General features: G+C 39.9%; 1 protein-coding gene across 3 annotated transcripts in view; it reads left to right on the forward strand.

Moving 5' to 3' along the window:
- The window catches only part of MEGF10 (multiple EGF like domains 10), a 106,937-nt gene that overhangs the window by 10,739 nt on the left and 72,482 nt on the right, over positions 1 to 23,716 (forward strand). For all 3 annotated transcript variants that reach the window (XM_087742231.1, XM_087742230.1, XM_087742232.1), the window contains exons 2-4: positions 15,671 to 15,802; positions 18,619 to 18,720; positions 19,488 to 19,588. In XM_087742231.1, coding sequence (XP_087598357.1) covers positions 15,687 to 15,802; positions 18,619 to 18,720; positions 19,488 to 19,588 — 319 coding nt within the window. In that variant the 5' untranslated portion in view covers positions 15,671 to 15,686. The remainder of the gene's footprint in view (positions 1 to 15,670; positions 15,803 to 18,618; positions 18,721 to 19,487; positions 19,589 to 23,716) is intronic.

Raw genomic sequence — 23,716 nt, forward strand, 5'->3', positions numbered from 1 at the left:
GGCCTCTGCGCCATGTACTCAGGAGTTTGACATGGGGACTGTGCCTTCCTCTGGTTTTCAGTTTTTATAATGGTGTTTCTAAAGAAAATTTCACAATTTGCACAGGCTGCCTGACTCCACTGTTCCCTCACCACTGAAATCATAGGCTGCCTCTTCACTCTCCTCTTTTTGCCTACAAAACCCTCTCTTAATACTCTTGTCTCCTTCCTTCTGACTTCATTCTGCTTAGACAGTGGAAACATAAAAGCAAAAAATTGTTTGGGTCCTTTTTTCTGCCCCGGCCGTGGCAAAGCTGTGGACGACGGGGACATTTACCAGCAGCACCGCTGGCTTGTTCATTTAACTCGGGGCTCTGCCTGCTCTGTAATGGAGCTTTAGTGCTGCTTTAATCCATGCCACATGCGGGTGACCCGAGCAAACCCTGTGGGAAGACAGAAGCCCTGTTGTGTGTTTGCGGAGCAGTTGCTCGGAAGCTGATGTACAGCTGTGGCTGGGCTTGTTTGGAAGTGAAGAGTAACTTGATCTTTTAATCTTCCCCCCCCCCCCCCGACTGATATTGTAAATAACAACTGTTTCTGAAGGGTACCTGCCAGTGAGATTGAAATGCATATTTTACATTGAGGGGTAGATTTCATGAAGATTTTAGCTGTGTGCAAAGAATGTGCTTTATTTTTTTTTTTATAAATTAACTTTAGCTAGTTTCATTTCTTTTAAAATAAAAGGCATAAGAGAACAGAGGCTGAGGGCCTGATTTTCTTACCTGCATTGAGTAAACTGGGAATAACTGAAGTGAAATCAGTGGACTTTCAGAGTAACTGAGGTGAGGTGCATGAACATGGGTCCCTTGTGCATTGCCTAGGTAATGCATTGTAGGATCTGTGAATGTGCACACGTCGGTGTAGTTCAGATATCCCAAAGCTGCCTCCACCAAAGCCAGAACAACTGCCCTCTTTTAATAGATTATTAAATTTTCTTTTAGAAAGAAGCTGAATTGCCAGCTCTGTAATGGACTCTGCTGAGAATGCATAGCAACATTAGTGCTCTTTATGCTTTAGGTTGTTTTGGATTAAAGGCACTACATGTGGCAAATGCTGCTGTGCAGGTATGCCACAGGGCTTTATCACTTTAAGATAGAAGATGGTACTGGATAGAAGTGAGTTTCATAAGTTCCAGAGAAGTTGTTTAAACTCTGAACCCACAAAAGAGTGCATTTTTCATTATTGAATAAGAAGATGGAGTGAGTAGTTGTTGAAAAACGAACAAAAACACAGCAAGAGAGATGCTTCCTTGCTTTAAGTATCCCCACTGCTGTCAGTAGATTTTTCCATCTCCATAACCCATTTCAGAGAGCTGGGAGACTTAATCTCGTCTCTGGAACAATATTGTTCATTTGCAACTTTAATGCACTTTTAAGATATGCTCCGTTCTTTCTTGCTGAACACTAGTTCATGCCAATTTGCATTGTATATGAATAACAACAGCCAGGATATGTGTTTATGGTAAGTGAACCTCAAAGGATGCAGTGATTTGGGGTTCCAGTCTGAGCCACTAAAATACAGAATAGTTTTTTTATGTCTTTGCAGACCATCAACCTTTCTGTGTGTACCACACCCTTTTGCAAGTCAATTTTTATTTTGGCAGTGGATCAACTTCAGAAAATAGATTTTTGTTTTGTTTTATTTGGTTTGCTAAAATAGTGCTGGGATGCAGAGAGCAAATGCTCTTTCTCATCTAGCAATGAGAGAAGATGTAAAAAAAGTCTGAGGTTGCTGCCTCTTGGTCTTCAGTAGGAAGTTTTTGGAATGAAGTAGAAATCCATTGCAGTCACTCCAAAATGTCTAGTGGCATTCGGAAACATCTCTGGAGGATGCATCCTAGGATGTACTTAAAGCTTCCTCTTCTTCTCCTGTGGGAGGCTCTCACTACACTTCCAAAAATTACCCTGCTTTCTGTTGTATTGCCTATCTCCAGGGAAATACCAAAGTTTTAGTACATCCAGGTTTTCTCTTAGGCGTATATGTGTGTTTTTCTTCATTGCAGTTTACAACAAGAATACCAATGGGAAAAATAAAGAAATGAAAAAGCAGACAGACAAGAGTGCATTACTGGCCTCGTCAGAGGTGACCCAAATCTGTTAAAAATTCTCTCAGTTGTGATATTGTGCATGGTGATTCCTTTATAAATGTCTAAGACCCAAAAGTTTGTACTTCATGATTCTGATGCTGTACCCATGGTAAGCACTGTAAAGCATGATGTGCATGTTATTGCCACTGTGGCAAAGTATCAAACTGGAGGCACAGATCCTAAGGGTAGGCTGAAAATGGAGACTAGCAGACCTAAATTCTGTTTTCAGCTCTGTTGTTGATTTGTTTTATGAAATGAGTGAGAGAAAACATTTAGCCAGGAGTCTAAATACTTTCCATATACAGTGTGGTTATTAAAGGTAGCCTTAAGAACAAAAAGCCTTACGGTGTTAGAAAAAGTGTTGTAGATCTTATAGGGAGTTACGTTGATAGAAGTACTCTATGTGAGATTATTACATAACATACACCTAAAAATAAGGGTGCTTAAGCAAGTGAATCCTATCTTTTGCTAAATTAAAGAGGTTGAGGGAGATCAAATATTTGCAAGAGGAGGTATTTGTATGAGAGGAAAGAGACCCCAGAGACAGAGAGCCACACGGAAACTTGCTGGAACCCCTTGCAGCGTGGAGCAGGCTTAGACTCCTGAGAGCACAACAGAGACCTTCAGATAGTGACAGAGAGCATCTGCCCGGGCTCATCTCACCCGTCGAGGGAAGCTCTTTCCAAAAACACAGTCACTTGCTCTCCTGCAGGGAGGGAATTAGAGTGTCCCAATCTGCCCTCCAGAGAGAAGAAAGATTTATTCATGGATTAGTTCACCAGGCAGCTGATAGGGTGGGTCAGACGACGCGCCCGTTGCTTGCCCCAGCCTGTGGTAGACAGCTTTACTTTAGCTTTCAACACAAGGGCATCTTTCTGCCTTCCAGGAGCGGATGCAATGGATATCGGTACAGTTTTCATTGCTCTTCTACACATTCCTACCTTTCTTCGCACTCTCTAGAGCAGTGCAGAAAATCGGTAAGGAAGGTCAAATAATCCCTTGCTCCTTACTGGATGAAAAGAAGTAATTTTAAGCAATATGGCAGCTGGCCTGTCCGTCTTCCTTGCTGACAATAGCAACATACATTTCTGTGCTCTTAGTAGAAAGCCTGTGTGAAATTGGAAAGAAGCAGTTAGTCGAGGGAGAAAGTGTGTGTAAACTCAGAGTCCTTTTGCTGTGTCAGGACTGGTAGATGCTAAGAGCTCGGTCTTCAGAGCCAAAAGAAGATCAGCTGGTAGTAGAAACAGTGTAATAGCAGTTACTGGCCAGCCGAAGTGTGGAGTTTTCACCAGGTGTTGTGATCGTGAATCTGAGTCTTCAGTCATCAAAGTCACCACTTGTTAGCACCACCTAGCATACGGCCATGGGCAGGAGGAGGGATGCGCTTCCTCCCAGCATCACACGGTCCCTCAGAGTGGTTCCTTGGATCTCTCCCTCTTACGTGGGGTTTGCTTTCCCCTACTCATTTGCACTGTTTGTTGCCAGGGAGCTGCAGTCGGGTTTGCTATCTCTGCACGAAGCGCCCTGCTAAGCTGCCTGGAGTGTCCGTGCCGTGGCCAGTGAGGTGACCTGGCAAACACTGGCAGAGTTGAGCTGTTGGGCTGCTCTGGATTTCAGAGGGAACAAGCAGTTTCATGAGTGAGTTCAGGTTTCATCCCAAATTTCCACGCGGAGCTGTGGACAGCGTCCATTCCATTTTTGCTGTTCCCAGGAGCTCCCTCACCATGATCGTCTAGTCCCTCTGCAAATGCTATGCTGTTTTTCACTGTCCTCTCAGCCGGCTGCTAGTCTGCTAGCAAAAGAAAGCAGCAGATGTACTGCTGAACATGAAATTTTGTTCTGTGCTGTTTCCGAACTCTGGATTGCTTATGTCTCTTATCCATTAATGAGAGATGACACATTCACACATTCAGATGACCACTGCATTTCCTTCGGAAAATAGTGAATGCTTGTAATTTCCCTTTAAAAAAAAACCCATGCACAATTTGCAGTACTTGTTTTTATTTTTAATGAATGACTGAACCAAGGCCAATGTTCCTGTAGTTTTAACTGAGCGGCAGCAGAAGTTGTAACAGAGATGCTGCTAATGTCAGTTGGGCTATAAGTTATAAGTCTACTTACAAAGTTTGCCTGTTTTCTGGCACAGTCTCTGACACATACACTCCAGTCAATCACAGTAAAGTGCCTAATAACAGATGTGGCAATTAAGCTGAAGAATTCTGTCTCTCTCTTTTAATTTTTATTACAGAGAATAACAAAGTACCTCATTAAACCCACCATCACAGAGATTTTTTTAATTTGGCATTCAAATGTCTGCAAAAATTAGATCTCTGAATAGGGTGCCTTGTTACTAAAGGTGCTTTGTCAGACAATGCTATGAATAGACCATTTTTGTAATGACAGATATGTGCTCGTGCTACTGCTGTCCTTTTACAACCCATACTGCAAAGAAGTACAGGTTTAAAGAAGGCAACATATGTCCTGAAGGATAACATTTTGAGGGATTTAGGGCCTTGTGCTCAAGTTAATAAAAATGTGGTCTTGATTCTTCTGGGTTCAAATTACACTGCCTTCAGCTGGAATTAGCAGCAGACATTTAGGAAGGTTTCAGATAACCTGTAACCAAAGTAAATTAACATATTTTAATAAGAGAAATTATCTTGAAAAAAGATATTAATTGCAACCAAAAAAGTCTTCTTTTGATTTTTAGAGCTTCTAAGGCATTTGCCTTCATTAGTTTCTTTTAATGATGTACCGGGCGCTCTTTTTAAAGGAGAGTCTGATTCATCATTAAAAGAAATTAATTTAAGAATTTAGTGTCTTAAAAATTACGGTAAGAGAAAACTGAAACTGATATAAATCAGAACTGGAAACTTTGATATGAAATTACTCTTCTAGTATCAAAGTCTTTTTATGCATAAAATACAAAGTTGTTTACTTTGTTACTGTTGGAAAGAACATGTTTTTTTACTGCCCATCATGAGTGTTGGTAGCCGTTTTATTTCTTAGAGGTGTTATTTATTCACTAAAGCACAGTATCTTGTCATATAGCTTCAGCTATTTATCTAGGAGTATGCTGAATCTGTCTGTGTCTGTGTACTTTACCTGCATATATATATATGCACCAGTGTGCAGGTGCACATGTGCACATACACACACATATGAAAGAGAGAAAACCTGCAAACACCATTGGCACCTGCCAAGCTGAATTTCTCCCTAGGAATATTTTTTTTCTCTGCTGACCGATAGGGAGACTAAGCATTAAAATTATACAACTGCAAACATGGTTTTAAGTTTGTAATATTTTTAAAAAAGAATGTAATGTTGAGTTTAGGTGTCTTAAATGTTCAGCTGCTCCTTAACCTGTTGTTCGTATTATGTCTATAGATATTACAGACCTCAGATGGGATAATGAGAGCAAATTGTCACCCTGTAATGTCAAGGAGCAGTGCAAATCAAACAAGGTAGTAAGTAAAGGTCAGGGAGAAGGCTCACAGATATAAGCATTGTTTCCACAACTGCATATGCTTACAAGCATTATGAAAGATATACAGTTAGAATAAAACTTAAGCCTTGCCCCAGTTCTCCTGGGGCAGTCGCAATGATATGCAGCTGCCACCAGTATAAATGGACACAGTATGATCACCTGATGGCACCTCGTTAGGGCCTTCAGCAGTAGTAAATTAACTGTGGTGGAAAGGGACAGGGAGATGGGTGAGAAATTAAACGAGTAGGTGGGAAAATGGGTCTGGTCTTGCACATGTTGGTCTATAGAGCTCCTTCCATTTATTCCAGCTAGTAGCAACTAGTAGAAAGGTGCACTGAAAGGATCTCCCAATGTTGTTGAGCCAGTTTAACTGTGAAAACCACAGTCTTACCATGTTGCTCACTCTATAGGATGGCCTCATCAGGTTATATTGTAGTCTCACTGAAAGCTGTTCAGGGCAGAATTCCCTTTGACTTTAATGGGAATAGGATTTGCCCCTTTAATTGTGGTTTTGTTAAAAAACTAGAATTAACCAGTCTCTTTTGGTTTTGCGTTACCGTCTTCCATTTTCCGCTTTGAGGAAAGAATGCGGGAGTACTACATCCATTCTAACCTGTGCAAGCACCAAAATAAAAGATGGAAGAAGTGACTGAATGAAGCGTCAAAGGAAACACTTCTGGGTTCCCCATTCTTCTACCAGAATGTTTTGTATTTGCTTCATGGGCAGGGGGCATGGGAGGCTTGTGCAATGTATCATAGATGCTTTGAACTAGATTGCTGCAGGTGGAAGAGAAAAGCTGGTAAGTAATGCATTGAAATGTTCAGAAGCTGTTAAAATGAGATTGCATCAGAGTTAATTAACTTTTTTTTTAAAAAAACAGATCATTTGAAAATTGAAGTCTGTAACAAAGTACTGTGATAAGGATTTACAGGAGTAAAATGCTCAGTCTAAATCATGAAAACAGGAGCTAAATGGAATGACAACTTTATTTTCTGTAGAGCGTTATATGTGAAATGGCATTTCCTTGGATGATTTACGAAGATAAATGTGCTGAAGCAGTGTTACCAACGTATTTGCTCACAAATTATAACAACTTGTTAGCAACTAGAAGTTATAAACAAATGAGGGTGTTTGTATGTCTGATTTTCGTAATGAAAGGGTCCAGTGAAAGGCTGTGACAAGTGTGGGGAGCTGCAGACAGAAGAATTTTGCCAGCGATAACAGAGGCTGTGTCTGGGAAAGGGAAGAATCTAATGTATGATGGAAATGTATGTGGAAAAAGAGAACATGCATGTAATGGGGGAAGGAAAGAAACAGAGGTGGTCTTTGAAGAGGGCTGAAACAAGAAAGCAGAAGACTTTTAAAAGAAGGCCGGCACATTAGAAATGGATCCTAAATTGCATAGGAAGCTAAAGGAATTGTCTGAGTCCTCTGATTGTGCTCCCTTATATGCTGGCAATAAACTGCAAGTGGCACAGTGTCTGGAAGGCTGGTACTTGAGATAACAGGAAAAGAGGGATCACAAAAGCTATGGTCAAGAGAGGGTAAAACAATGAATGAGAATTTCCGCAGCAGTGGAACCAGGGCATCGCTGTATTTAGGCAACCACAGGATTGTCCCAGGCAACTTGTCAGTAACCACAAAGTTTTCACAGTTGCATCCATGAATGCAATATCCTCTCTTATGATTCCCATTAGAAAAAAATGAAATATCAGATGTCTGGTGATGCTGTCTGCTTAAGGGGCTATGCTAAAAAATTCGATACAGATTTCTTATCATGTTATTTTGTAATAAACAAGAGCTTTCATACATGCCACTAACATCTAACTTGAGAAATAACTTTCCTTAAACACATGCATCCAGCCATTTTTACTCTTAGCCTTCTAGCCTTCACCTGTACTACTGAAACAGCCCTGGGATTAATATACAGACTGATGGTCCAGTAAGAAATACATTATTTGATGAAAAAAAGAAAACGGGAAGAGGGAGGAGAGGAAGTCTGTTTGTATGGATATGATTTTTGTAGCAAGCCCTATACCATATAACCTCTCTTAAAATATGTTATTTGCTTTCATTACTGTTAACTGACTGTTAACTGTCAACAGCCACCCTGGGAAAGATGCCCAGGGCTGATAGATGCCACCTGTGTATGGACTGAAGGCTGCTGGTCCCTGCGTTGGTAGCCTCATCCCAGCCCAGTGACATCACCAGCCAGCCCCTGGCTCCTGCATGTCTCTGCATCCCACCACTGTCTTCTTCCAGAATGTGGCCTGTGGCTTCCCTGGGACCAGCTGGCCAGCCCCAGGGCAATCCACAGCCGTGGAGAGGGGCTGGAAGGGGAGGAGGAAGACCTTGAGGGTGCAGGCAACAAACAGCTGCAATAGCGCTCCTGCACACAGGCAGTCAGCTGGGAAACAGTGACCTCTGAAGATGTACACACGCTTCAGTGAAAGAGATGGTGGTTGAGGGTGGCCTTTCTAAAATGGGGCTCCTGTGTGCCCTTCCCTATGCGTGGAAGGGGGAACTACTCTTGGTCCCGACTTGTCCCCTGGCGACAAGCTGCATGTTGCCATTACCCAAAAATATGACCCTGAGGCAATGCTACCATCAACAGAATTGGTTTATTATAAATTCTTTTTAGAAACAATTTCCTTTTGTTTGTCCTTCTTCATCTCACATATAGCTTCTCTGTCCATCACTTACTCTTGTTTCATTATTTGGCTTGGGATGAAGGAGTATTAAGAATCTTGAGGAATTTTCCCGTTTTTTTTTTTTTGCTATGAGAGCCTGAAGTTAAAGCAATAAATTATTGCCCACTAATACCCAGACCAGAAATAGATAATAAGTATACTTACCTGACATAGTTTTATATGGTTCGCTTAGAGTGTCGTGTGTAAAAGAAGTATTATCAGGGTTTATGTTCTAGCTGCTATTTCTGCAAGTGTGCTTTTCAGATACTTTGGGTTGGATTCTAGACAGCTTTAACTGTCTTTATTTGGTAACTTTTCATCTGGGTGGAAAATAACCAGACAGCACATTTAGCCAAAAGATTTTTGTAAACAGTTCATCTTGTTGACTTCCTGTATGAATAATCTTTAAACATACAGTACCACGTGCTGTAGGTAATCTTAATGATCACAGATTTGCATATTCAAGACCTATACTTGTTATCTGCCTGCAAAAAAAAATCTTTTAATGTGAACAGTGCTCTGAAGTGAAGTGACCCCATGCTTGTGATGTTTGGCAGCCTGCCTCAGAGGAATAATAATGAGTCCATCTGCAAAGGATCTGGCATGCTGGCATTCGTCTTTACCATGCCTCCTTGCCTCATGCAAACTTGACTCCCACTGAACTTTCTCTCCCTCTCCTTTTAATACTGATTTGAGGGAGAAGAGGACTGATAAATGGGTATATCATCCCTGCCAGCTTAGCGGCTACGGAAACTCTCAGTGTATGGTGAGAATGTTGCATGGCAGTAAGTGAAGTTGTTGGGCCAAAAGGAGTCTTGCTTTTCAAGAAGCCAGAAGATCCTAGGGAAACTCTCATCTGATCTTTTACTGTAAGAACAAATCTTGTAAAAGATACTGCTGAATGACTTGCAGGGAAATAGAGAGTCCTCAAGGACGCAGTTTAGGCTGGTAATGGAATAGCACTGTGCTTTTCGATCTGTACTGCAGTGTGATGCTGGGGCATGCAGTGCTATGGAGGGGCCAGCCATCTGGGACTGTGCCATGGCATTGCTACTATGAAGCTAGATGTTTGCTGAGAGTTAAAGATTTCTGTTTCCTCCAAAGTTCGTAATTACCTTATTTCATTCTGGAAATGGGACTGTCCTTATAATTGCAGTCCAAGAGATGGTTTGACACTTATAAAACAATGTGTGGTGTGACAGCTCGCAACCTTGCCAGGCTTCCACCTGAAAGTTTTCGTGTTTAAGTAGAAGGTGCCTACTCCAAAATACAGTTTAACAGGTGCTCTCTGTTATTTAAGATCAGATCATGTATTAATTGGATTTATATTTAGAAGGAATGGTACAGCTATGCAGCCTGTGAAATGATAACATTGCTTAAAGGATTGTGACGCCATAGCTTTCAAAACAGGTATTTCCATGACTTATGGGCAAGTACAGCCTGGTCTCCTCCAGACTTGTGGGTTATCAGTGGATTCTCTGGAACTTGACAATTCCAGACTTCTTCACTTCTGTTAACTCCAGTTTAAATGACCAATGGCTTTGGAAGTTACTTGGCATGAGGCCAGAACACATACCCAAACACTGTGATTACATAAACCTCATTTTCCTAGAAACCTCTGATAATTAGAGAGAGACAGAAAAATAAAAATTATCTATTAACTGAAGAAAAATGACAATTCATTAATGGTTTATTTTTCTTAATAACATGGCACTTGAAAAAAGTAGCAGTATATCTGTCCCCATAAAGGAGACTTGTTCCAGCACACTCAGCCTCTGATTTGGTTATTCTTCAGGTACCAGTCTAAATTAATTTTTTTTCTGTTTCATGCGCTTAGTCCATCTTAATCACCTTTGAACTCTTCAAGTGTGTCAGTTTGTTTCACTTTGAATCTTAGATACTAAGTCAAATTTGAGACTTTATCTGTGGTATAACTGGGTGGCTTAGGAGTACTCTCTTTTTCATGCAAGACCTGCTAGCATTTGAGAAGGGAAGCCTTGGATGCATCTGTGTTGGCTTGTAGATCTAAACTTGTGTTACTTGGCATAAATGGCTGCCACCCCAGAGAGACCTCAGGAGTGAAAAAGCTTGCAGAAGAATAAACGTGTGAAGAGGAAAACTGGAGGGGCTGTTACTTTTGTGTGCTAGGGTATGAAATAAGGAAATTAATACTGCATTTTGAGGGAGGCTCAGTGATGGGGTTAGTACGGTTTATGGCTAGTCATATATTTAGCTGGTTCATCCAGCAGGGTGAGGTTTTCAGTGAGTGCGTGGCTAAGGCAATACCTGTCAGTTAGCACACGTTCGGATGAGCAGTAAGGTTTAAAAGTAAAGAAGCACGAGCTAAGAGGGTCAGATTTGGTTAAGCTGCATCAAGAAGGGCCATTGTAATCTATGATCATGGGGGGTGTGAAAGGGTCATTCCATTTAGGGCACTATTGGGTTATCATTTAGCAAACTGTCATATTAACTGTCCAGATCCCACACATTTTCTGTTGAGCAGAGTCTCAGCCTTGCCAGATGGGTTGCATGTCAGTCTCTTCTGAGCTCCCCTAACTGGTGATGATGCCTTTGGAGTAGCATATTTTGAGGATTTGAGAAAAGAACAGTCACTTTATTTACATTTGCTGTGATTGTACTTCTTCAGGCAGTCTAGAGTCTGTGTGATAATGCTCCTATTCAGGTTAATTCGTATTTGGTTTATGAGTGAGGTTTCACGTGACATAGCATCAAACTGATTTACTGATTTCCAAAGGAAAAATGTCTTCTGCTCTTCATCCATTAATTCTGTAATGTAATCAATAAAAGCAATCAGGTTTTTTTTCATAGAAGTTAACGTGCGACTAATCATCATTGACAAGATTAGGTCAGGTTCAAATTTTGCTTTGCCTGGCATTGGTAGTGTAAGAGATGATTTTATAAACAAATTGTGCCCCTCGTAGAGGAGCTGATCCTCAGGAGTGAGGAGAGTATCATGTTATGAAAAACACTGTGTAGGAAGTGAAGGACCAAACAATTCTTCACCAGAAAATCTTTAGAAAAAGTCTTTATCTCATCTGAAGCCATGATTTCCAGTTGCAGGTAGTGGGCACTAAGCCTGTTATGGGATGCTGGCTTTGTCATGCTCTGGAGAGCGTGAAGACAGAAGCACCAGCAATGGTCTCTGCAGTCGTGACTGTGTGGTTTACAATTCAGTCTGAAAGTTTAACTATGATGGACAGAATTAAGATGTTTTTAAACTAGCATTTGCTGTACATGCAGGTTAATGCAATGCAAGTGTTAATTAAGAATAGCCCATGAGCTTACAGCCCAGAGAGCAGTTCGACATACCTGTGCCGTATCACTGCAGAAAGGCAGAAATGAGTGTTGTAAAACCTTAGAGATACCATGACAGAGTACGAAAAGCTCTTAGTATTCTGAAGTTCATCTTCTAACTAAATGGCATGTTCCTGCTGCATTTTTTATGTTGCAGTGGTAAAAATGCTTTTGCAACAGTAATGAGAAAGCTACATCAGCATTTCCCCTGGTCTTGGGTCCATTATGTTATGTTAGCAACTGTATCGTACTATTCTCTGTTGCTCGTGCGGTTCTAATCCTGCTTAATTCACTGGCAGCACTTGATTTTGCTGACCAAAAAATACTTGTTTGCAGCCTTGAGCAACCTTCATTTCTTTTATGTTTTGCATTGGTTTACCTCCCCCTGCTCCCCCAGTTCACTCGTATTTATTTATCTTTTGTTACGACGAATCTGAGGGAGAGCTGTGTGCCCTGAGTTTAGCTTGTGGCTCTGCTCTGGGTGGGTGGAGAGATTAATTTGTAATTGTGTCTCAATTTTCACTACACAGAGGAGAAGCATTTGTTTGTCTTTTTTACTTACACATTCTTTCTCTGGTTTTGATCCTGAACTCTGTAAGGAAAAAACCCAAACCAAAGCAAAACGTGTGCAAAACTGTCAACACAGTTGGTAGTGGCAGAGAAAGTACCTACAGATCTCAGATAATGGGTAGTAATGGTTAACTGTCTGTGTTTATATGGTGAACATGCAGGCTTTTTCATCTGCTTACTAGCGAGACGAATGTAGTTCGTGTAGTTGCTCACATTAAAATGTGTTTTAGGGGAGTACCTGTAATTTATGGGAGTGTATTTTTGGGATACCTGTACACCTGTTAGACCATTTTAAAATGAGCTTGTTAGTAATTATAATATGCCTTGAGATGATCAGATTAATTTTTTAATATGACTATTATTGATGACTATTAATATCTTCCTTTGATATAATAAATGTATAATGAGCTAAATTTCCTTAATTAGATTACAGAAACTTAGTCTACGATTGCTTCATGCAGCTGCATTGCTTTCCTGTTAACATTTTTAAACCATGGGCCTGTATTAAAGTCCAGGGAAACAGAGAAGTCTCTGAGCTGAACAGACCTCGTATTGCACAGGAGCTGCCTTAAAGTTCATGCCCAAATGAGAGTAATGATGCAGCTTTGTCAACTAAAGTTTTTGCCTCAAATAGTATAAAAAATTCTAAGGGGCAATAAGATTTTAGTATTCTGTTGAGACATACGTGTTCTGTTGTCTACTTCAGTGGAAGAAAGACTTGGCAGTAAAATGCCATGGGCTGGGTTAAACTTGCTGTGTGGTCAGTTCGGTTGTGAAGTCAGAGACTTCACCTGCACTGAGAGAGTTGTACGTGCTGTTTTGGCAATCAAAATGATTGGAAAAAGTATTTTGCTAACTCCCATATGAAGTTTGAAAAATGTCTTCCCCACCCACCCCCTATATGCAAATGTGTTACTGGATATTGGAGCGCAATTTGGGAACAGCTATTTGCCTCTTCAAAGTTCTTTCTCATGGAGGTCAACGGTGCTACTCACAGTAGAAAGCTCAATGCCTGGTAGCAAAATTCCTGTTTACGGCTCAGAAACATAAATTATACAATATGCTCTAGGAGGTCAGAGGAGCTTTCTGTTTTAGCATGAGTTATTTACTCTCTCATACATCTACTAATCAGTAGTTTGCATAGAGAAGGCATTCTCCAACATGAGCATTTTCAGTACTTAAACCACAGGTACCATGTATATGTAGATAGTGAAGATACCAATGTGTTATTGAGTGATATAATTTAAGCAATATATAATAAGAAAAGTGAACCTCTGAACAGGGTATCTCAGTGCACACTGTAGACAGCAAGAGTTAAATAAGTCATCTACATTTTTTATTGCTAATATAAACACTTTAGCAATGCTAATCAGTTGTACTGATTTTCTGTTTTGATTTTCCTTATAATTAAGCAAAAGATCTGGAATGCAATCAAGTTTTACACTAGGGGGCTCATGCAAATGATTTTTTTTTTTAATTTTAAATTTTATTAAATGTATCTAAAAGGAAAGTTACTGAAGTTGAGAATAAAAGAAAAAAAGAAAATACAGTTTACAGTCTGCGTAATCAAAGCGACTGTTTTCAATGAGGGAAATCACCACTTTGTTGAATTTATTAGCTGAAAATACAGCTGCTTTTACTGCTTTTTAAACAACTGCACATTGACTACTCTGCTATGCAGTGTGCATGCAGAGGAACAGTTGCAGACCATGAAATGTCTTTCAGCAGCCCTGATTTTTCAAGAAGGATTTAGCAAAATGGGATCATCTCTGTATCCTCAGATATCTTAAATATAATAGTATCTTTTTGTGAGTTTTTTTTTTGTGTTGACTTCTGAAGAAGGTATTGTGAAGTAAGACTATTTCATCACTATTTTTTTTTTCATGGCCCCATGCACCTCTTTGTCTTAAAGTTATTGGTGTGGTTTGCTTTATTCTGTTCCATAATATTTAAAGTAAGAAACATCTATTTCTGATTAATTTACTTTAAAAAAAATATTTGTATTATTTCGAAACAAACATACTTATTAGAAATTATTTTCTTACTATACGACAGATTGGATTCAATGATCTCTTTTTTTTGGCGATCTCTGTAGCCACATAGTGTTAAAATTTGTGTGAAAATGAGGATATAAGGTCAAATGTTCACTGAGAGGGGAATATAGTAGTTTAAGTCATTACAAATTACCTAGTACCAGCATTCATTCTGGCATTTGTGGATTAATGGCAGGTTGGATTAAAAGTGTTTCAGTATGCAAATTAAAATAATTTATTTGAAAACAAAGATAGACCTAGTCAAAGTGTTAGGATAATCTTTTAGATTTTTATGTTGTTACAATAACTTTTTAATGAACAGAATGTTTATTCTATTCGGGAATTGTACGACTGGCAGAGGAGGGAGTATTTTTGCAAACTATCTTGGGAATTCAACTTTAAAGAGCAGTAACAATGCAGGATAACATGTGAGGCTGTCTGTTAACAATGTAAAGCAAAGTCATTTAAACCCTTTGCCTGATGAATCAATTTGTTTGCATGAGAATTATAGGTTAGTTAGTAAAAGCACCATGCCATTTTTTGCAAGTCCTGAGCTCTCACTGCGCCTCCCAATAGTGCTGTTTAGCATCTTGAAGAACTGATAAGGAGTATTCATGCGTATATAGAATTTAATTTATATATTTGCATTAAAAAATAAAGAGCACCACCCCCTGAGTGCCACAGAACATCCTTGTATTGTTTTTTGTTCCTCTGACTTGCGTCTCTCCCCATGATGCTGTTCCCTGGGCCCTGTAGGAAGGCAGTTTATGGAGATACGTAGGTTGAGGTAGTGCCCAGGAATTAGGGTGCAGCCTTTCCCAGGCAGACTATGGGTATCACCCTTCTTGCTGGCCCAGGCCCTGGGTGCTCAGGCATCCTTAGGGAGGCCACGTAGTGAAGTCAGTGTGTAATTTGGGCGAAGATCTTTTTACAAAAGGTGCTGCTTGAGATGGGACAGCATCTGGGGTTTTTAAGAGGTAAGCATAGGCTGCAGGAATTGGGAGTGCTGCTGGCAATGAACAGAGTAGTACAAACCCCACCTGTGAGTAAGTGATGTGCAGGATTTCTGATGGTGTGTCATCAGCTGAACCTTGCTACACTTGCGGTCTTGAGCAAATTCCAGCCTTTATTTTAAATTGCAGCTCTGTCATTTGGACAAACCATCACTAAACAGACTGAGCCTCGCTGCCTGCAATTTGATGGGGCAGTGGGACCTCTAAAGTGTAGTTTGTTCACTGGCTGACCTCCGTGCCACTTGTGTGAAACTACTCCATTTGGGTTCTTCTTCCAAAATGGTCAGGATATTGCTGCTGCTAGGCAAGCAGTATATGTTTCTTGAAGTACCTGTTGCTTTTTATCATATGTATTGATTATATAAGGGTCAATAGTTTTAGCTCCTTTATCATTTGTAGAATATTGTTAATGTATTATAAATATTTTTTTCTTACAGCCATCTTTTTGGAAAGATGGTTCTTCATTTGAGCTCCTTTTTTGGCTTCCCTGTCATACTCCTGTACCATTGGATGGGGACAACTTTATCTTTGAATCTGGAAGATCCCAATGTGTGTAGCCACTGGGAAAGGTAATATTTTCTTCTGGAAAATCCATGACATGAATTCTGATTGTAATAATTTTGGTTTGTTTTACTTGGCTCATTTTAAATTATTTAAAGCGTTTAGTTGAGTAATGAACTGGGAAAAAATTTCACATTACTGCATGGGCAAGGTAAGTTTATGGACAAGTAAAACGCTATTTCACAATGGGCTGAAATGCAGTCATCTTTGCAGTAGGGGTTAGGATGCAAAAAACACTACAGTGGCACCAGCAATGTTACACAACCATCTGGATACAAGAAGGGAATAAAAATAGCTTTTTTCAATTTAAGTGAAAAGAAGCTTTTACATATGCAAAATATAATTAACTGTATTGGAATTTGGCCAAATTTGATTATGCTGATTCTTTCCTATTCAACATTCACAAAATCTGAATTAAGATTTGTTGTTTAATTTTTTTGATGAGGTTCAGAAATTTGTAACATACAGTAAGAAATTAATCAATTTAGTTGGTCTGTTTGTTCACCTAGTTCCACGTTATTTGCAAGCAGAACGCTACAGTGGGTAGGAAAGTTTGAGCCACAAACATTTGCTCTACTTCTTTTCATGTGTAAACGTTACAGTAGTGAAACCACGCCTTATGGTCTCATTATTATTATTATGCCCATGATTGATCAGCTAATCCCTGAGACAGTCTACCTGTTCACTTGCGGACATCGGTATTTCCTGCATTTAAGGTAACCTGTGGTTTATGTTTAATCACTGGGAGTGCTTCTAAGCCACTGTACATTTATTTGGGATTGTTATGGCTGAACCTTTACAAAGCAAATTGAAACTTGTATTTACTTTTTTATGAAGTCTCTATATAAAAAAATATCACTCAAGGGCTTTCCCCAGGAATTTATCTGAGCTTCATGTTAAGCATTTGGAGTCTCTGTGCCTACCGTTGTGTAAAATTTGGCTTACACAACAATGTGTATATGAAGCAGTCACCATACTAAATACCTGTTTACAGTATTCAGGCACGTGTCTACGATGTTACTGGATGCTTGTCTATATTGTGTATGCTTTGTTTACTATTTTTATAGATAAAAGTGGTTTTGAGGGAAGCTACAACGTAACAAAAGCAAAATGGGAAAAAAGCCCAAATATAACTATTTACATGGCATAATGTATTTTAAAACAAGCTGATCAAAGTCTGCAGAAAGAAAAACATATCTAGCAAGCATGTCCGTTTTGTTGCATGAACTTTTTTCCTTCTGCTGAGTCTCAGAAATGGGGAGGAACTCCAAGTAAATTTACCAAAACATTCATGCTGTTGCTCAGAGCAGGCTACAAAGGTACCTAAGTATGAAAGAGTAAAACCCCAGATACAAGCTCATTACTGCTGCTGTCACTGGCAGTACTATATACTTCAAATAAATCTACCCCAGCCAGGAATAAAACGGTCTTTACAAATGAACTGCAACCACAGCAAGAAGGAGCAGAGCGTGCCCTGCCTCGAACAAAGAGCGCAGAGCTTCAGGCAAGCGTCGGCACCCCACCAACATTTTGTCAGACTAGGTCAGACAGCTGGGTGGATTAGGGTTGCTTGCCTTCGTATGGACATGGGAAAAACAGGAAGTAAGTTCTGGGCAGTTAGAGTAAGTGGGTCTGGATGTGTTTTCCTTCAGTACAGGTGGTGACAGTAGGAAGAGGTGACTGTGGCTGTTTTACCCTGCAGTGGGTGCTAAGAGGTCAAAGAGGCTCTGAGTGAAAGTGAGTGAAAACCAGAAGGGCTACATACTTAGTAAGTGCTTTGGCTGGTCCTGGGAATTAGTCCTGCTGCAGGAACTTGCCATGCATTCCCGTCTTTTCTAACCCCCTTGCGCAATCAAGGGCTGACTGACTGCCAGCACAAACAGCCTGCTGAAGAGTTTTCTAGGATGATTCAATATTTTTCCCTTTTGCAACAGGGCTCTGTTCCTCTTGCCTCACTGACAGCTCTGGAGGCTCTGGACTTCAAAGCACAGATTTATTTCTAGGACACTGCACTTATAATTTGGCAGAAAATAATAGTAGGACTTCAGTATAGTATTTTTGAAAGAGAAAAGGTTCTATGTTAAAAATTAGCCAGTAAACAAAATAAGGGATGGACTTTAATATTTTATAATTTCTGGTTGCTGAATAGACTGTTTGATGGCATAATTGTTATATCATTTTTCAGTAATTATTACTTAGGTGTATTTCTGTGCTGACAGCTACTTAGTATCTAAATACACAGGCAAACCTTTCCACTACCAAAGAAGATGTTTTGCTATGGATACGGCTACAGTTTTTAAAAGAAATTTCTCAGAAAATCGAGTGAGATTTTTCTGTTTTGTATGATAACAGCAGAAGCCTTGTTTTCTGGCTCTTAACTAGTTTTCCAGCTATCCAGTGATGTTAGTAAAAGTTTATTGCCATAGGAGAACATGTACGACATGCTACTTCAATTTGCTGCTCGTTTGAGACACAGGTGTTTTGGTTTTCTAAAATTTAGGCTTACATTACTTTTCTTCAAATGTCTAGTAGTAATATTTCATCAAATGTATTACACAGTAGAGACATGATGGCTCTCAGCATGTGTATTTTTCTTTGCTTGGTGGAAGAGAAACCTTTTGATTGATATCTTCCAATTCATAAAGTTAGCTGGTTTATTTTTTACTTAAACTTGAACTTTCTGTGAGTTTTTGTTGCATCTGAGTATTTTGTTATATTTATTCCTTACTGTACCAGGACTCTGTAAAAGGCTTACTTAAATCAGACTGTAAAATAAAGGACTTGCTCGATAATCTTTCTGCTTTCTCTCTCTCTCTCCCCCCAGTTATTCAGTTACAGTGCAAGAATCATATCCGCATCCTTTTGATCAAATTTATTACACCAGTTGTACTGACATCCTAAACTGGTTTAAGTGCACACGACACAGGTGATGTATAACTGTTAATATTGTCAAACTGCTGATACTGTAGATATTTGTAAAGATTTTGTGTCTGTCAAAATCAAGCATGATATGATATGGTGAGGAGCAGAGAGCAGTGGGAGAGCCCACATCTAATAAGTACTACTTGCTCATGTCAGAAGGAAGCTATATTTTTTGCAGTTCTTGACAGGTTTATGTGCTGATTTCTCTGCGAGCTGCTCACCACTGCCCTGCGGGGCCACGTTCAGCAAAATGCAGCCGCCCCCCTGGCAAGAGCCGTACAGTGCTGCCGGCTGCACAGGAGGTCCGAGCTCTCCCTTGAGCCCTCCTGTCTCTTGCCTTAACCATGACTTCTCTTCTCACAACATCTCTGCCCCTAGAAAACTGACTCATCCTTGGGAGGATGATCCCCAGAAGTCTTTCCCTTGGAAACTGATAGCTGTAATGATCAAGCAAACTGATTTGTATTGCCAGCCTTTAGCCTCCACAGAGGATGCTAATGGCAAAGGCAGTGATGCTCTGGTTTGCATATTAGATAAGCAGCCAAAATCCTTAACTGTTTTCCTACTGTCTGGCCACCCATGGACAGAAGGCTTGTTGGGGAGCCAGTAGGACTCTTAAACTCAGCAACAGATAAATCAATCAAGATCTCTTTGAGCTTTTTTTCTCTCCTCTTACTGATACCTGAATGCTTTTTAAAATGTATAAGAAAATATATTGTCTTGTTTATGAACTATTAATTGTATGTAACAACCATTCATTCTTTTCTTTAGGATCAGTTACCGTACTGCTTACAGACATGGTGAAAAAACGATGTACAGGCGTAAATCCCAGTGCTGTCCTGGATTTTATGAAAGCAGGGAAATGTGTGTCCGTAAGTTTAGCTTCTTTTTGCTTTGAAATTCCATACATTTATCATAATGCTGGTTTGACTCCCCTTTGATTGGCAACTTGTGGAAGCTGAGTTATGAGGCCTTAGTTACTCATCAGTGGTGCACGTGCAGCTCTCGTTGAAGTCAATTGGTGTTGTGCATATGCAAATGACAGGATAATTGGATCTCAGATGTCTTAAGTAACCAGCCTTGATGTGATTCTAACTAATGATTGTATGGAAAATGCATGGCACAAGTGTCAGTGCATTTTCCAACACAGTAAATAAATAAGAGGTTCAAAACCAGAAGGGAAATGCAAAGTTTTTCTCCGTAGCATGGGCCCCGCTTGATGCCCATGCTTAGCCTCTCTTGCAGATACAGCGATCTGTAACAACTGTTTGAAGGCAGCAGCACTGCCTTTCTGTGTGGCACATGCCCCTATCTCCACATCCTCCTAAGTCTAAAGAGGGAAGAGCTGTGTCCAGAGCCTGGCAATGGCCTTGGCTCAGCTCTCTTTCTCTCTCTTGTACGGCCTAGGAAGGTCTGATTCTTAAAATGGTATTCATTCAAGAGCATCATAGAAAGGCAGCATGAAAATAGAGGAGGTGTTAATCCAGAGCCCTGGAAGGGCATGGTTAGTAGTTTAACGTAGGGTTGTTCAAAGTCATACAGCAGGTTGGGTACCTAGATGCTTGTGTCGGCAGGACTGACAGCAGGGAACTTACGATAGGTAAGCAATTGTGAAGGATAGCATATTCTTGGAGGTGGGCAAATGTGTAGGGCTAAAAATGGAATTAATTCAATAGTATTTCAAATTATTTGTCCCTGTGAATGCACATGCACAGCATGGACTGCAACAGTAACTTTTCCAGAAGTCAGGGAACCAATTCTCTTCATTTCATCTCCTTGAAAAACTGGGCTCATCAGGGGCAATCTTTTGTCTGTAACGTCGTTTGTGATGTTGACCTGTGCATATACTTTTATTAATTTTAGGAGACAGAAAGGGCATGCATTATAGTGGAAAACAGCTATATCCATTCTTCGGTTTTGCTTCAGCTCTTCTAATGATGAGATTTAAAAAACCTGCAGAACCTTAACGAACAATGTCAGGGGGACTGAGGTGGTATAGTTGAATTTTTTGTGGAAACGTGGAGCCCTGTAAGAGCAGACTGTCGAGGGGCTGGAGCGTGTGTACTGCAGGGGCTGCCCTTGGGCTTGCTGCCCAGTTTCTGAACAGGCAACAGATTGGCAAGCCTTGCCAAGAGAAAAAAGTGAAAAGCCCAGCTTATTGGGAAAGCCACAGCGTGTGGGTTGTTTTGGCGGCTGTTTTGGCTCCTCTCGTGTGAAGGTTTGCATCACGATCCCGAGTCAAACCCCGACTCAGCTGGTCTGCGTGGGGAAACCACCGGCACACTCTGAACACCCCGGAGCGGGACCTGGACCGAGGCATGTGCAAATAGCTGGCTCTGTAACAGCATGTTTTCAGCCTAACTGTCTAAGGCACGCTGCTTTCCGTGGTGGTTTTTTCTCAACTGAGAATGAGAAAAATGGAGATATGTTCATTGCTTTATTGTCTGCTTTATGGCTGTAACGACAGTGGTGAAGCATAGCACTCGAGGTATGGAGAAGCTTGTCCAGGAAGAAGTTCTTTGAAATAACGGATAACAAGAAATTTGTCATTGCCACTGGATTTTGCAACCCAGTTTAGGAGATGGCAGTGCGTTGGATAAGTCTTTGGTCTTTACCGATAAACGAGAGTCTGAAAATCAATATCAGTATGTATGTTAAATTTATTTATTCAATGCGAATGCAAAAGAGTTTCTTAATTTGTGCCTGTCAACTTGTTGTGAGGCACATACTGGAAATGACCGACAGGATTTATTTGTATCCCTGGAAAATTATATCCTGTGAATGTCATAACACATCGCACTATCCTCATTTATATTTTTCTTTCACAGCACTTCCTGGAGTTTGAAAATGCAGCAGTAAGATCTTTGATTTAAAGTGTTTTCTGCACATGAAAAAGCAAGGTCAAAATGATATTTTTAAAAAAAAACTTTTTAAAAAAATGGATCTATCTGAGATCAGATTGGCAGTTTTTTAAAACTTTTTTGTTTTTAACGTGTATGCATTAGACTTATAAGAACCAATTTCTAACGACTTTTGATTATTATACGGCATATATGAATGATCATATTTAGTTTTTTGATTAAGTAGCATACTTTTTGAAGTACATAACAGTTCGACTGATCACGTGAGAAGTGCGATGATGAGTCTTTTATGTGACTACAGCTTTTACATAGCTGTAGTATATGTAGTAAATTCATTCTATATTAACATAGTAATACTCAGAACCTAGTAAATTCAGATCTCACTGGATGTGCTAATTTTTTACTGTTACTACATAAAACGATGGCAAATGCTTATATTCAGGACATGTCTGCTCTGACTTTCGAAGCAATTTTGGAATGCCTCAGACTTCAAACTATGTAAAAATAAAGATCCTTCAGTGGACCTAATTTTGCATTTATTTGATTCTGTAATGGTTGACCCTGGAAGGCGTTGAGAGACCTTCAGTCTTCATGATCTTCAACTGGAGCTGAGGATTCAGGGCAAAGGAGGAGCTCAGTAGTTAATAGAAGGCGGCAAATATCTAATGCTTTCCATTGTTTCAATCAGCTTTCTTCATAGTGAACTTGTACATGCTAGAGTAGATGGTGCCTGCTCACGCTATGGTAATACTAGTCATCCAGTTTAACTTGGAAAGCAAGAGTGATGCTGTCAGCTGAGATCAAATGGTAAGAGATAGTGATATGGGGAGGACTCTTCTCCTATGTCATCATAGCAGAAATATCACTGGCAGAAAGCCAACACAAAATCTTTTTCTGCAAGAAAATGGTGACCCCATTAAAAACCACACATGCACCTCCCCCCTTTTTTATATGCAAAGATAGAAGAGAATCAAAGCCATTTGAAGTGTTGGGGGTATCTTCTTTTATGCTATTGCTGCTCCACAATGCGCACAGCATTTCCATTAAGGTAGTTTTATTTTCCACGCAGTGTGGATTATTCTTTACTTAGTGGAGGATGTAGGGTGCTTCTAAAAGGCTAAAATATTTGTGGTGCTGTTGATGGTTTTGTTCTTTGTTTGTTCCTTTATTTGACTTCTCAATTTAGAAAGCTCAATTAGAAAATTCTGCTGGTAGATGATTTTGCTGTGACTCAACACTTCAGTGCATACAGTGATGAACTGAAATCTTGTGACTTCCCTTTTAAAATAATAATTAGGAATCTACAATGTGAATACTCACCAGTTACTGTTACCCTAGAGGTAGTATTTACTAGTGGTAGTGCCACTTCACTGCCTATAGTGGGAAGAGAATTATTTGTCACTGCATAAAGAATTGCAAGAATATGCCAGCCTAATGTTGCTAAAGTCTGTAAATGTTGTATTCGCAGAGGAAAAGAATGACCAGCAGCGAGAGAAAAGCACTGGCTGAAATTTAAGTGGGGTTTTTTTCAGTTGTTTGGAGTCCAGTCTGAACAGATGAATTTGAATTCATCTTACGGTACAAGATTTCTGTGGAATTGTGACTCCAATTTCCATACTTGTTCCTGAAAACTTTCAATAGGTGAAACTTGTGTTACATTTTCACTTTTTGATGAAAATTCCTTTTGTGTTTTGTCTTTGGATTCAGTGTGTGTGTGTGTGTGTGTATATGGAATATATATATGGCATATATATATACATGGAAAATATACAAACAGGCCTTTTTTATCACTCGTGGAAATTTTCGTTTTGTTTGTTCTTCTCTAAATTAAAAATAACTGTTGTACTGTAAACTGTCCAAACTCTGATACAGAGTTTTAGTATCCTCTTCTTTTGACCAAGGCCATTGATAAGAAGACAGTCACATTAGAAGTAGATACCTGTTAAGAGTTTTATGGAAAAGACCACCCTACTGCAGCCGTCATAAGTTTAAAAAAAAAGTCTGTTAATTGTCTCAGATACCTGCCTTTCCAATGTTTCTGAGTTTATTGAAATGGTGCTGCATTTACATCACTATTAGTCAGCAACAAAGTGGCATCAGAAGTCAGCCTCCATCTGCAGCCCTTGGAAACTTTTCAGG

This window comes from Nipponia nippon, unplaced genomic scaffold, assembly GCF_047370975.1.
Source record: "Nipponia nippon isolate SJK-2023a ecotype South Korea unplaced genomic scaffold, ASM4737097v1 scaffold_8, whole genome shotgun sequence".
Taxonomy (NCBI): domain Eukaryota; kingdom Metazoa; phylum Chordata; class Aves; order Pelecaniformes; family Threskiornithidae; genus Nipponia; species Nipponia nippon.